This window comes from Fragaria vesca, linkage group LG1, assembly GCF_000184155.1.
Source record: "Fragaria vesca subsp. vesca linkage group LG1, FraVesHawaii_1.0, whole genome shotgun sequence".
Taxonomy (NCBI): Eukaryota; Viridiplantae; Streptophyta; class Magnoliopsida; order Rosales; family Rosaceae; genus Fragaria; species Fragaria vesca.
Genome location: NC_020491.1, coordinates 8,060,309 through 8,072,719, shown reverse-complemented (window position 1 = coordinate 8,072,719; position 12,411 = coordinate 8,060,309). Strand labels below are relative to the sequence as shown.

The following is a 12,411-nucleotide window of genomic DNA, read 5'->3' as shown; positions in this document are numbered from 1 at the left end:
CCCACTTTCTTGTGGTGGTAGTTTATAGTTCTTGATTTTGTCACCAAATCTCTACTAATAGAAAACGACGCGTTTTCTTTGGTGAAACTTTTTTTTGAATTACCTAAAAAATCAAGGTAATAGAAAATTCTCAAATAAATAAAAATAAATTACTATAGGCATAACCGTAAAACACCACTTGAATTTTAAGGAAAAAAAAAGACGTGGTTTGTTCTCACTTTTGGTGAACAATTATCTAAGAAATAGGATAATTAGATTCATTCAATTTTAAGTGGAACAGTTCAAGTTAAATTTCTCCCATTTTGTAAACTCACGTGCATATGCACGGGTAAAAAGCTAGTTATTTGAATCAAAGCTCGCAAATAACCATGTTATGGTAACTTGACATAGCAGTGGCCGTAAAAAGTAACAATGTAAAGGAACAAAGGAATTTGACTATAAACAAGTAAAACAACCAAAGGGGCAAAGGGGATATAAGGAGGCCAGCTCTAATTGAAAAGTAATGGATTGCAAAGATTCAAAAGGTTATGAAGAATACTTGGGCCGTTTTATTTTGGGCTTCAAAGGATATATCGCTCGTTTTGAGTCCAGTTGTTAAATCCTCACACAGTTCACAGTTTAACAGGTTCATGGCTGCAAGTTCAAATCCCAGAGCAACAACTTCACACTAAAAGGTAGAACAAATTGGTTATTAGATTATCTGTTTCTTTGGCTGAATTATATTCATGTTTGATTAGTTAGTAGTTTTCTTTGTTCATTCTGGAGAAAAGTAGTTTTGATCTTAGAATTCATCATTATCAGTCTGCATTTTGCTCAAATTTGTTTGCTTTTCTGCGTTCCCATCAGAAAAATTTGAATTTTTTTGCTCCATATGTGCCAATTTTTGAAGTTGTTGATGATTTTGACAGACATGGTTTTCTTGAGCTGGGCTGCCCCAACTCCTAAAGAGCAAAAGGCTTGCATTGACAGGTAAACAAGACCTGATTAGCTGCTATTTGTGTGATTTTAGTTCTGATAGTGAGAAATTTGGAATCTTTAGTTGAATTTTGAAACCAGGTCAGGTGGCTTTAACTATGAAGCTAAGTTCAGGGGAGCTACTGCCAAGTCCCTATCTTCCCTGCAAGAAGATAAGGGCCTCTCAGAAAATGGTTTCTTATGCAACCATGCCCGCGTTTTGGTCGGTTCGGGTTTGGAGACTTATGAGAAGGGCAAGAGGGCTCTTCAGGACTGGAGGTCAGCCATTGTGCTTATGTAGATGTGAAGGACTAATATTATGAGTTATGACTGAGTTTGGCTCTGCAGGCATTTTGGATTGAATTGGGCGTTTGTTGATCCAAAGACGCCGGTTCAAAATGGAGTGAAGTTTTGTGTTTGTGTCAAGGAGTTTCTGCCATGGGTCATGATGCCTCTTCAGATAGTGTATGTGAATGAAAATAAAAGCAGTAAACAGTCCATGGCGTCTTTTCGTTTTGGGGGTGGTACCCTTCAAGGTCACTTGCTGGTTAGTTCCTTTACAATTGTTGAAATATATTTTTGTAAAGCCTGAATCCATTGTCTTACATGGTTTGGTCACGAATGACAAACATGATGGTTGAGGTCCCTTTAAAGAACTTCTGTGAGATTGTCTACTCAAAATTTCATATTTACAGTCGCATGATCTTTTACTATGAAGTTTATCAGTGACCGCTGTGATGGAGTGCTAGTTGTTAAACGGTTGAACTTGCTGATTTTATGTGATTCATCACTAGATAATCAGATAGCAGTTTATAGATCATGGGAATATGTAATCTGCATCTTTATATTCACATGCACTGCAGTCTAGTTCTGGTTGAATAATGTGAGAATGTACTGTATGCATGTTTAGCACTCACCTCAACTGTAGTTTGGCCTATAAATATCCTTTTTATTGTATACCAGATAGGGAAGTTAAATGATCATTGGTTTGATAAGTTTATCCTGATCATATATTGTGGTGCATTGTGTTACTTTGGTGATTTGTGTACATTCCAGTACTCTTTAGCATGTAAATCTGTTGAAGCATATTTATGAGTTATGACTGATTTAGGTATACTATTTTTCTACACAACAGGCTGGAGAGGAGCGTTTCTCGATTGAACTGGATGAGAATAACCAAGTGTGGTATGAGATACTATCTTTCTCAAAACCAGCTCACGTGTTGTCATTTGTCGGGTACCCATATGTAATGCTCAGGCAAAGGTATTTTGCTCATCATTCTACTAATGCAATCAAGAAACATTTGAATGCCTTGTAATCCTAGTTCATTTATCTTTGTGGTTTATTTGGTCCAAACAAGTCATAATTAGGATTCGAACTGAATCCCTTTGTTCTGGAATGTGTCTCAGTTTGGGTTGGTTGATTGTGTTGCTGAATGCTACAAATTCCCATCTTTATTTCAACCATATAAGGATATTTTATACCATTGGCAGAAAACCTAGTGCATCACCTCCTACTTCTTTCCAATAACAATGACCCATCATGAAACCTACTTTGACATGGTTTCAAGGCTCATTTCTTGTTTGTTTCGAAGTATTTACTTTGAATGTTCAAAAGAAAGATGAAAATATGAACTATAACATACTTGTGATAAAAAAATTGAATGACCATTAGTACTCAAAACACACTAACACAATTTGGAAATTGACATTGATTAGCCTAGTTTCTCATCAGGTCAAGTTGGGGGTGGCATTAAGATATTAGCACTGGGTGGGTATTGTTCTAAGCGCAGCCCCATTCCATCATCTAAGTTAAACACTCCAATTCCACTACAGATTTCATGAGGGCATTTCTCATACTCGTAACAAAAATAAATGCAGCTCTCTGGGCATCCAGGGAAGTCTCGAGCAGAAACAGAGAAAGAGAAGTCCTCCCCCACAAACAAAATTCGCCTTTTCAAATCGGAAGCTTGCATCTCAATCCATTCTCCTGAATTCTGATCCAACCTATAAACCTTGAACTTAACTCCAGTCTGGAGCATTTTGTCTACAGAACCACCTTCTCCTACATATGCACACCCAGCTCTGTGAACACAAAGTAGCTCCCCGAACGATTCCACCAAAAATTTCCTCGGTCTTATACTTCTTGTTTTGCTTCTTCTTCTTCGTCTTCTTCTTCTTCTGCTTCTTGTCACAACTTGAAGAAAATATTGGAGATGCAATCTCTGTCAGGTCATTCGAGGAAGAATGCCGCACTACAGTTCTTCCATAATTGGTGACAGCATAGAACTTTCCTTGGTAGAAAATAACATCATCAAAACGTTCTTCTTTGCTCTTTACCACTTTCACCTCATGGAGGAATTTCTGTAGTGGAGTAGCTAATTTGTATAGTTTTCCATCCATCACCGTCATGACTTCATCTAGATCCAAGGATACAGCCAACTTATAAGATTCCAACTCAGAAGATTCCTTGAGATAATGCGATGCAAATACAGATGAGTCGAAGTCCAACGAGTATATATCCTCTGGCCTGAATCTGAATGAGGTCAATGAACACCGTGATGATGGAGGAGGAAGTATTGCCGGAATCCACTTTGGTATTGCGTCCGGGACTCTGCATAATCTAAACAACCTGTTGGAAAGTGTATTTTGCCGTTTAATTACAATTGACCTGTTAGGATATTAGAATAGATGTGCTAGATATTGTATCATATTGTAATAGATATACTAGGGATTACAAGCTGAAGTTACCCTATTAGTTTCCTATCTTGTTGGAGACTAATCTTGGTGTACAAGGCTACGATGTATATATTGTTGCATATTAATGTAAAGTTATTCATTCTGCCATATTATACTTTTTTATATGGTATCAGAGCACAACGCTCTTGGACCAAAATTATCATAATATTTCTGATCAGTCGGTGTTTCTTTGAGAAGTTTTGATTTATCTTTTGTCTATCATGGCTTCAGTTCATTCTACCATTCAGAAACTTCAAGCAATTGCCCCTCATCTTACCGCTGAACAATGCTTACATATTATGGCATTGGTAAAAAGTAAGCGTATTTTTTCTCAAGCAAACGGTATAGGTTTACCGCATTCTTCATCAAATTTGTTACCAGTCGCTCCTAATCGTTGGATTATTGATAGCGGAACAACTCATCACATTACTTCTTCTTCAAAATTGTTGATGAATATTGATCAGAATCCTTCTCTGACACCAGTTTCTTTACCTAGTGGAGCCACGGCCGGAACTACTATGACCGGTTCCATTCGGCTTAATGATTCATTCCAATTAAATAATGTTCTCTGTGTGCCGAGCTTCAAAGTTGATCTTATGTATGTTGGAAAGACAATTGATGACTTACATTGTCCAGTGACTTTTTTCCGTCCTGGTGTATTTTACAGGACTTGGCTACGAGGACGATGATTAGTGTGGGTAAGCGACGTGGTGACCTCTATTACCTTGTGGCTTTGGCTTCTACTTCTCCTTCTTCCCACTTCACTTGTAATCTCATGATTTCTTCTGATCTTTGGCACCGTCGTTTGGGGCACCCTTCTTCTGCTCGTCTACAATATTTAGCCAATAGTAAGCTAAATTTTTCTTTTGATTCTAGTCATAAATGTGACGTTTGTCCATTGGCGAAACAAACTCGTCAACCTTTTTTCCGTAGTTCAATTTCAACCTCCAAGTGTTTTTCCCTTATTCATTGTGATATTTGAGGCCGTTATAAAACACCCTCTTATTCTGGTGCTAATTATTTTTTAACTATCGTTGATGATTTTTCCCGTTTTACGTGGGTATTCTTGATGCGTCATAAAAGTGAGACACAAACAATACTTCGTCAATTTTTCAGTTATGTTGCTACTCAGTTTAACACCAAAATCCAACAATTCCGTTCTGACAATGGTGCTGAGTTCCTTTCTTTACAAAATTTTTTCCTCGAACAAGGAGTAATTTTCCAACATTTTTGTGTCTATACACCCCAACAAAATGGTGTCGTCGAGCGAAAACACAGACACATTCTTGAAACAGCTTGTGCTCTTCGTTTTCAATCTCATCTACCTATTTCTTTTTGGGGTGAATGTATTCTCACTGTTGTTTACACCATTAACCGTCTTTCCACTTTGTTACTCAACAAGAAAACTCCATTCGAAATACTTTACAACAAGCCCCCCGATTATTCTCGTATGCGTGTTTTTGGTTGCGTTGCCTTTGCAAAATCTGTCAATCCATCATCAAAATTTGCTCCTTGTGCACATAAATGCATCTTTGTTGGATATCCTATGGGTCAAAAGGCTTACAAATTGTACAATATTGAGACCAAAAAGATCTTTACAAATCGGGATGTGATTTTTCTTGAAGATACTTTTCATCATTCAGCACCTTGTCAAACCCGTTGAGCCCACTCCACAGGCCCAGCCCATTCCTCTTCCTTTTGACTTTGACCCTTTCTTACTCAATCAATCCTTTTCCACACAGAGCACGTCTTCTTCCTCTCCTTTCCCAACTCCAACGACATCTCCTCAACCCAATCCGCCGCTGCCTTCACCACCTACTTCGCCGCCCTTTCCACCGCCCCATCCGCCTTCACCTCCCAATCCGCTGCCCTCTCCACCACACGATCCGCCGCCCTCTCCACCACCCAATCCGCTCCTTCCATCCGATTTCAGAACCTCTGTTCGTCGCCCTCCAGTCCCAACAGCTATCGCCGGCGACCATCACAGCGACGACGTCTTTCAGGGAGACGGCATCTCTCACGGCGTCGACGTTAAACCCGTGATTTTCCAGCCACAAGCTATCGTCCATCCAATTCCCAATCCTCCTATTACCGATTCCAATCCTGTAATTCTTTCCGATGATGTTGAACCTATTCCTGCCCTCCACCGATCCCAGCGCCCAAGAGAAGCCAATGTCTGCCTCCGTGATTACGTCTGCTCGCAGGTGATTCTGCCTCCACACCACCATTCATCTGCCTCACCAAGTCCTCCACCAGGTACGAGGTATCCTCTCTGTAATTATTTGTCTTATGATCGGTATTCACCTGCACATCTCAATTATGTTGCTAATGTGAGCCGGGATGAAGAACCGGAATCTTATGATGTTGCTGCAGCCGATCCAAAATGGCAGGAGGCTATGACTTCCGAGCTTCAAGCTCTTACTGACAATCAGACATGGAGTCTTGTTCCTTTGCCTCCTGGAAAACGTCCAATTAGTTGTAATTGGGTTTACCGGATCAAGCGCAAAGCTGATGGTTCTGTTGAGCGCTATAAAGCTTGCCTTGTTGCTCGAGGTTTCACTCAAGCTGCTGGTATCAATTATCATGACACTTTTTCCCCTACTGCCAAAATGGTAACTGTCCGCTGCCTTCTTGCTATTGCTGCTAGTCAGAATTGGTCTTTGCATCAATTAGATGTTAGTAATGCTTTCTTAAATGGTGGTTTGTTGGAAGAAATATATATGTCCCCTCCTCCTGGTCTTCGGCGACAGGGGGAGAACCTTGTGTGTCGCCTTCACAAGTCGTTGTATGGCCTTAAACAAGCCTCTCGACAGTGGTTTTCTAAGTTCACAGAAGTTGTTCTTGCTGCTGGTTTCAGTCAATCCAGAGTCGATTATTCCTTATTTGTTCGAAAAGATGGTGCATCTCTCACTGTCTTATTGATATATGTGGACGACATTTTGATCACAGGAAACAATATTGAGTATATTAATGCTTTAAAGTAGTTTCTTCATACTCATTTTCGTATCAAGGATCTTGGTGATTTGAAATTTTTCCTAGGTATTGAGATAGCTCGTTCCAAGAAAGGGATTTATATATCTCAACGTAAATATGCCTTGGAAATCATTAAAGACAATGGTTATTTGGGTGCTAAGCCAGTTGATTTTCCCATGGAAGAGTGCAAGCTTTCAAACAAAGGAGAACCACTCAAAGATGCAGCAGCATATCGACGTCTAGTTGGCCGATTGATTTACTTGACAATCACTAGACCCGACATCACATATTTAGTGCATGTTCTGAGTCGATTTATGCATGAACCTCGTCAACAACACATGGCAGTAGCCCTTCGGGTAGTTCGATATTTGAAATCTGCTCCAGGGCAAGGTCTCCTTCTTCAGGCTAATAATTCTTTAAATTTGAGAGCTTTTTGTGATTCTGATTGGGCGGGTTGTCCCATTACTCGGCGTTCTACTACTGGTTATTGTGTGTTCTTGGGTAATTCCCTGATTTCATGGAGGACAAAGAGGCAGAAAACAGTTTCTCTATCAAGTGCAGAGGCCGAATATAGAGCTATGGCAGGTACATGTTGTGAACTTACTTGGTTGCAATATCTATTGAAAGATTTACACATGCCTATTTTGGGTCCTGCTGTTTTACATTGTGATAATCAAGCAGCCTTGCATATAGCTGCAAATCCGGTGTTTCATGAATGAACAAGGCATATCGAAATGGATTGCCATTTTATTCGAGATAAGATTCTACAAGGCCAAGTTGTTACTCGATTTGTTATCTCTTCAAAACAATTGGCGGATGTGTTCACTAAACCTTTGGGCAAAGAGAAATTCAAGTCACTTGTCTGCAAGTTGGGAGTTCTTGACATTCACTCTCCAACTTGAGGGGAAGTGTTGGAAAGTGTATTTTGCCGTTTAATTACAATTGATCTGTTAGGATATTAGAATAGATGTGCTAGATATGATATCATATTGTAATAGATATACTAGGGATTACTAGCTGTAGTTACCCTATTAGTTTCCTATCTTGTTGGAGACTAATCTTGTTGTACAAGGCTACGATGTATATATTGTTGCATATCAATGTAAAGTTATTCATTCTGCCATATTATACTTTTCTATACAACCAACCCCTTTTCCTTTCGTCGGCATCATTCGTCGGAGGAAGAGGAGGTACAGCATGATAGAGTACAGTCCGCTTGACGCCTAATCCAGACCACATCCTTAGCCACATCTTAAAGTTGTAGAGTAATTGAGGCGGCGATGACGGTGGCTTCAATGGAGGAATAGAAGACCGCCATGATTGAGAGACGGCACGAAATCGCTCGACATGGATTTCGTTCTCAAGGTCAAGGTTCTTTAGGATCATCTCCATCAATTCATCTGGAATATGTCTCTCCCCCAGCCAACGCCATCGTTGTAGGCCTAGGCAAACAAAACCCTAATTAGCAAACCCCGACTCTACATGTATATATATGAGAATCGGGATTATAATCAAATAGGGAACATTCTAGAAGCCAAACAGTGGTAGAGGTGCTACTAGAAGCATATGATAGGATCTAAGAGCAAATGCAACCATTTTGGGTGGGTTAGACCAATTTTTATCCCGAGTTAATACACTATTCATTTAAATCAATCTTTGATATTCAGTTCAACAATACAACAACCAGATTAATTCGAGGACCAATAACTATTCTTTTGTGGGTCAAACAAAAAAATATTCATTACAAAGGAAAAATGCAAGTGCAAATTCATGTGATTGTGGGGCCACGGTCAAATTGATCTAGACTAATCAAGGGGTGAGAATTAACCCACCTATTACTCTGGTCAGGTGTTCCCCACGTAAGACCCACACCTAACCCAGACCAATTCATCAAGGGTGGAAGCTGTTTTTAGTCTAATTTTTTATCTAACCCATCTTTTCACCCCATTGATGCATGTGCTCTAATGAGGTAACGAGGACTAAGTGAGCCATTTCAAATAAACAGTTGGATGGTTTTGTGCTTTAATTGATATATCTAATTTCTAACATGCATATCAGCCAACCGTTAATTTGAAAATTTGCATCTAGACCTTATTATAAGATCCTCATTAAAAGCTCTCCCGTCTAAAGATTGAATCCAACAATGTACGAGAAATGAGTGTCGTAATGTTAATAGGTAACATGAAGATTAGTCTTTAAATACTAAACTCTCCAGTGAGAGTCAACATGATTCGAATACAGTACAAAGTTTATATTTTTCCCAACTCAACACATGTGATAGTTAGCATTGATTATATGTTTTTAGTTTTTACTAGTTTTTAAATTTTGTATTATGTTAGAGTCTATAAGGATAAATGTTTTACTGTCTTTATCTTTTCTAGTTTGATTTTACCCATGCTTTGTAGCAAATCATATTTAATAAATCAGAAGTTTTCTCTATTTTCGCTAGTTTTTTTCTTTTCTATTTGGACCTCCCTCAAGGCCTCAATCACATCAGCCGGCCGTAACATCTAACTAAACTGTAAAGTCATGTGTTCAGACCGTAGAAGTCAAAAACTGTAGAAGTCTATGTGTTCAAATTGTACCAAACCACCAATCATCGATTGAGGTCCCACCAATCGAGTGGACATCGCGAGAGACTCGTTTTATTAAGAAAATGATTAGCTTCCCACCAATGAGCATCTTTATATAAGCCAACACAGCGGAACGAGAACCCCGTACACTTGATCGGAGAAAAGCTCAAATGGACATCACTGTCGACTGGTCCAATCTTCCCCTCGAACTCTGGCCACTCATCGGAGAAAAACTCAAACTCCGCATCGAGTTTCTCCGCTTCCGCAGCGTCTGCAATCCATGGCGTTCATATTTACCTCCCTTCCACCCTTCAACTCCTCCACCAAAGTTCCCTCTCCCTTCCTCCTCCGATGGACCCACCTCCTTCCTCTCCCAAAACACCGTCTTCCTCCTCCGACCCCCCGCCACGTCATCACCGCCTTCCTCCGGTGGTTGGCTGGTCAAGGTCGAAGAGTGCGACAGAATGCTTCTAAGGAATCCCATCACCTCCCGGCGCATCAGGTCGGAGTGTTTCAATTTGTTGGAGTTTGATATGATCGAGTTGGGGAAGTCGTACTTTCTTAGGTACATACATGGCTCTGGTTCGGCTTGTGGGTTGAAGAAAGTGATTGTGATGCCTTCTGAGATTGGTGAATGTGCGGTTCTGGTTATATCCGACAAAGGAAACTTTGGTTATGCTAGAAGTGGAGATCAGAAGCTCAGATGGTTTGGTCATGAAGGTTCTGTTATTGATGATGTTGGTTTTTATAAGGGTCAGTCATATGTGGTGGATAGCTTGGGTTGTGTGTTTAGGATTACTATGTCTTCACATGAGATGGTGAAGATTTCGTCCAAGGTGGTTGGATTAGGTGGGAGGAAGCATTTGGTGGAGAGTTGTGGAGAGCTTTATGTGGTGGATAGATATTATGATCAAGAACAAAGTAAGCAAGAAGGGAATGGTGTTGAGTTAGATTTTAGGATCTTTGGTCGTCGTCGTGGGAGATACCGAAGATTTCGGAGTGGTGAACTCAAGGTAGTTGATTTTAAGGTTTACAAGCTGGAATGGGGTGATGGGGAGTTGAGCAGATGGGTTGAAGTGAACAGCTTGGATGATCAAGTGTTCTTCTTGGCTAATGACTGCTCTTTCGCTGTTTCGGCGCAAGAGTTAGCTGGGTACAAAGGGAATTGCATTTACTTTACTGATGAAAATGATGTTAATCTTGCTCTTAGAGAAGTAACTAGACCGGAGAGCTTTGTGTTCGACTTGGAGGACCGTAGCATTCAGAAGCTGGAATCTTCCCAGATATTTTGGCCACCTCCAATTGAGTTTGGCTGCACATCGTCTTCTCTGGATTGATGTGAGTATGTTTTGTTGATGTCATAGAATTCTATGAAGTTCTTTATACTGTGTATTTATGAGTTTTGTTCTTTGATGAATGTTTGTTGATAAGATGATTAAAGATGTATTGGTTTCTCATTTCAGCCACTCTCTTACATGATTTCATTCAAATTGCAGAGGCAGCAAATGCAGTCTTGCTGATCGAGCATGCCATTGGTCATATATATAGTTGTCGAGGTTATTCTTCGGGTTCACTTTCAATTATGTATTCACATACTTCATAGCAATTATTAGCTTGAGCTTTTAAAAGAGGTCTGGTTGAACTGTTGCACTGAGGAACTGAGGAACTGTTTGACTCTTCTAGATAATAGTGGAAGACACTCGATGCGTCATTTGGGTTCTATCACCTTGTGACAATAAAAGGAGCATATTCAAAACCTTCAATCTGCAGTGTGTAGGAGGACAGGAGATTCAAGCATCGAAAGTACTGTTCATACTTAATTCTCTAGAGAAGAAGGCCAAGAAGCATCTGCACCATCTACAAGGTGTTGCTCTAAATGTTAAGAGAATCAAGTACTACAAGAGATTCTATCTTTCAGTCTCTGTGTTTTCTTCCATGTGGTGATAAAACGAAAATGTTATCAGATGGTCACTGACGGTACCCACAGTGATCGCTTCGAGATATGCAGCACCAGAAAAAGACACTCAGATGCCAAGAACCATTTTATACAAAATGTTATATACAGTACTCTCACATGTTTTACATAAATGTATTCAAAATTCCACTTTGAAAGAATAAAAGAGTTTGGTGCAATATCATTTGGTATTCTTTTCATAAGTCCATAGGTATGAATACTCACAAAATACTAGTAGTAGCTCGTGACATCCGTTCAGGTTGGAGACATTAGAGTTGTTTCAAATTAAAAGATTGGTGACATTAGAGTTGCTTCAAATTAAAAGTTGTGTTTGTCACACTGACCGATCAAAGTTGTAATATGTGCTAAAAAAATTAAAAAAATAAGTAGCCGAAATCATAATAGACTTGAAGACCGTGTCGTTCCAATACTATTAGTAGCCGAAACTATATATATATATATATATATATATTATATATTAGCTCCTATCAAGAGGTTGGTGAGCTGTGGCTTGGTTGGTTAGGTAGGCTAACCAACAACGTTGAGGTCATAAGTTTAAACCTCATCGACGTATATAAGGTGCGTGAGTTTCTAATAAAAAAGTTTTTTTTTTGAAAAAAATGTTCCTATCAAGAGTGAAGCTTCACTCTGAAATTAAAGTGTGAAGTTTCTTATTTGACTCACTTTCCAGTCATATTTCTACACCTCCATCGTTCAGTTTATTGATACTAATGTATAAATCATTACTGCAAAATTTCATCCAAATTGATGATCGTTAAGGTGCTGAAATAGATTAATGAACAGACCATAAAGCTGTATAACCAGAACTGTTTGTGTAAATAACGATTACGAACACCTAAATGATCATCAAATCAGATGAAATTTTGCAGGATGGATCTATGCATCAGGTTCTACAAACTGAACGATGGAGATGTGAAAATATGACCGAAAAATGTGTCAAATAAGGAACTTCACACTTTAATAGAAACGAGATATATATATATATATATATATATTTAGGATCTTTGGTCGTCATGGGAGATACCTAAGATTTACCAATTTTAAAATGTTCATCTTTGCTCTTTACCAGTTTCACTTTCAACTCATGGAGTTATTTCTCCACGGGATGTGGAGCACGTCGTAATCAGTATAGTTTTCCACCCCTCACCGTCATGACTTCCTCTTGGTTCAAGGACACAACCAACTTAAAAGATTCTAA

At 39.3% G+C, this 12,411-nt stretch overlaps 3 protein-coding genes across 5 annotated transcripts; 2 read left to right on the top strand and 1 right to left on the bottom strand.

The window, feature by feature from the left end:
- The first annotated feature begins 600 nt into the window (after nt 1–600).
- On the top strand, nt 601–2,312 carry LOC101308498 (UPF0548 protein At2g17695-like). Of its 2 annotated transcripts, XM_004287709.1 has the most exons (5): nt 601–674; nt 909–969; nt 1,057–1,233; nt 1,303–1,501; nt 2,090–2,312. In XM_004287709.1, the coding sequence occupies exons 2-5, from the start codon at nt 911–913 to the stop codon at nt 2,270–2,272; spliced, it is 618 nt and encodes a 205-aa protein (XP_004287757.1). In that variant the 5' UTR covers nt 601–674; nt 909–910; the 3' UTR covers nt 2,273–2,312. The 2 variants fall into 2 exon arrangements, with proteins under 2 accessions (XP_004287757.1, XP_004287756.1); XM_004287708.1 differs by lacking the exon at nt 601–674 and having other exon boundaries at nt 733–969.
- A 377-nt stretch (nt 2,313–2,689) lies between these two features.
- On the bottom strand, nt 2,690–4,469 carry LOC101313847 (F-box protein SKIP23-like). The gene is made up of 3 exons (XM_004289013.1): nt 4,417–4,469; nt 3,097–3,489; nt 2,690–3,038 (listed from the first exon to the last, which is right to left on the bottom strand). Exons 1-3 carry the CDS (start codon nt 4,467–4,469, stop codon nt 2,690–2,692), a joined length of 795 nt encoding a protein of 264 aa, XP_004289061.1.
- A 4,919-nt stretch (nt 4,470–9,388) lies between these two features.
- On the top strand, nt 9,389–11,375 carry LOC101308019 (F-box protein SKIP23-like). 2 transcript variants are annotated; one of them, XM_004287706.1, is made up of 2 exons: nt 9,389–10,576; nt 10,735–11,375. In XM_004287706.1, exon 1 carries the CDS (start codon nt 9,409–9,411, stop codon nt 10,573–10,575), a length of 1,167 nt encoding a protein of 388 aa, XP_004287754.1. In that variant the 5' UTR covers nt 9,389–9,408; the 3' UTR covers nt 10,576; nt 10,735–11,375. The 2 variants fall into 2 exon arrangements, with proteins under 2 accessions (XP_004287754.1, XP_004287755.1); XM_004287707.1 differs by having other exon boundaries at nt 10,702–11,375.
- The last annotated feature ends 1,036 nt before the right edge of the window (nt 11,376–12,411 follow it).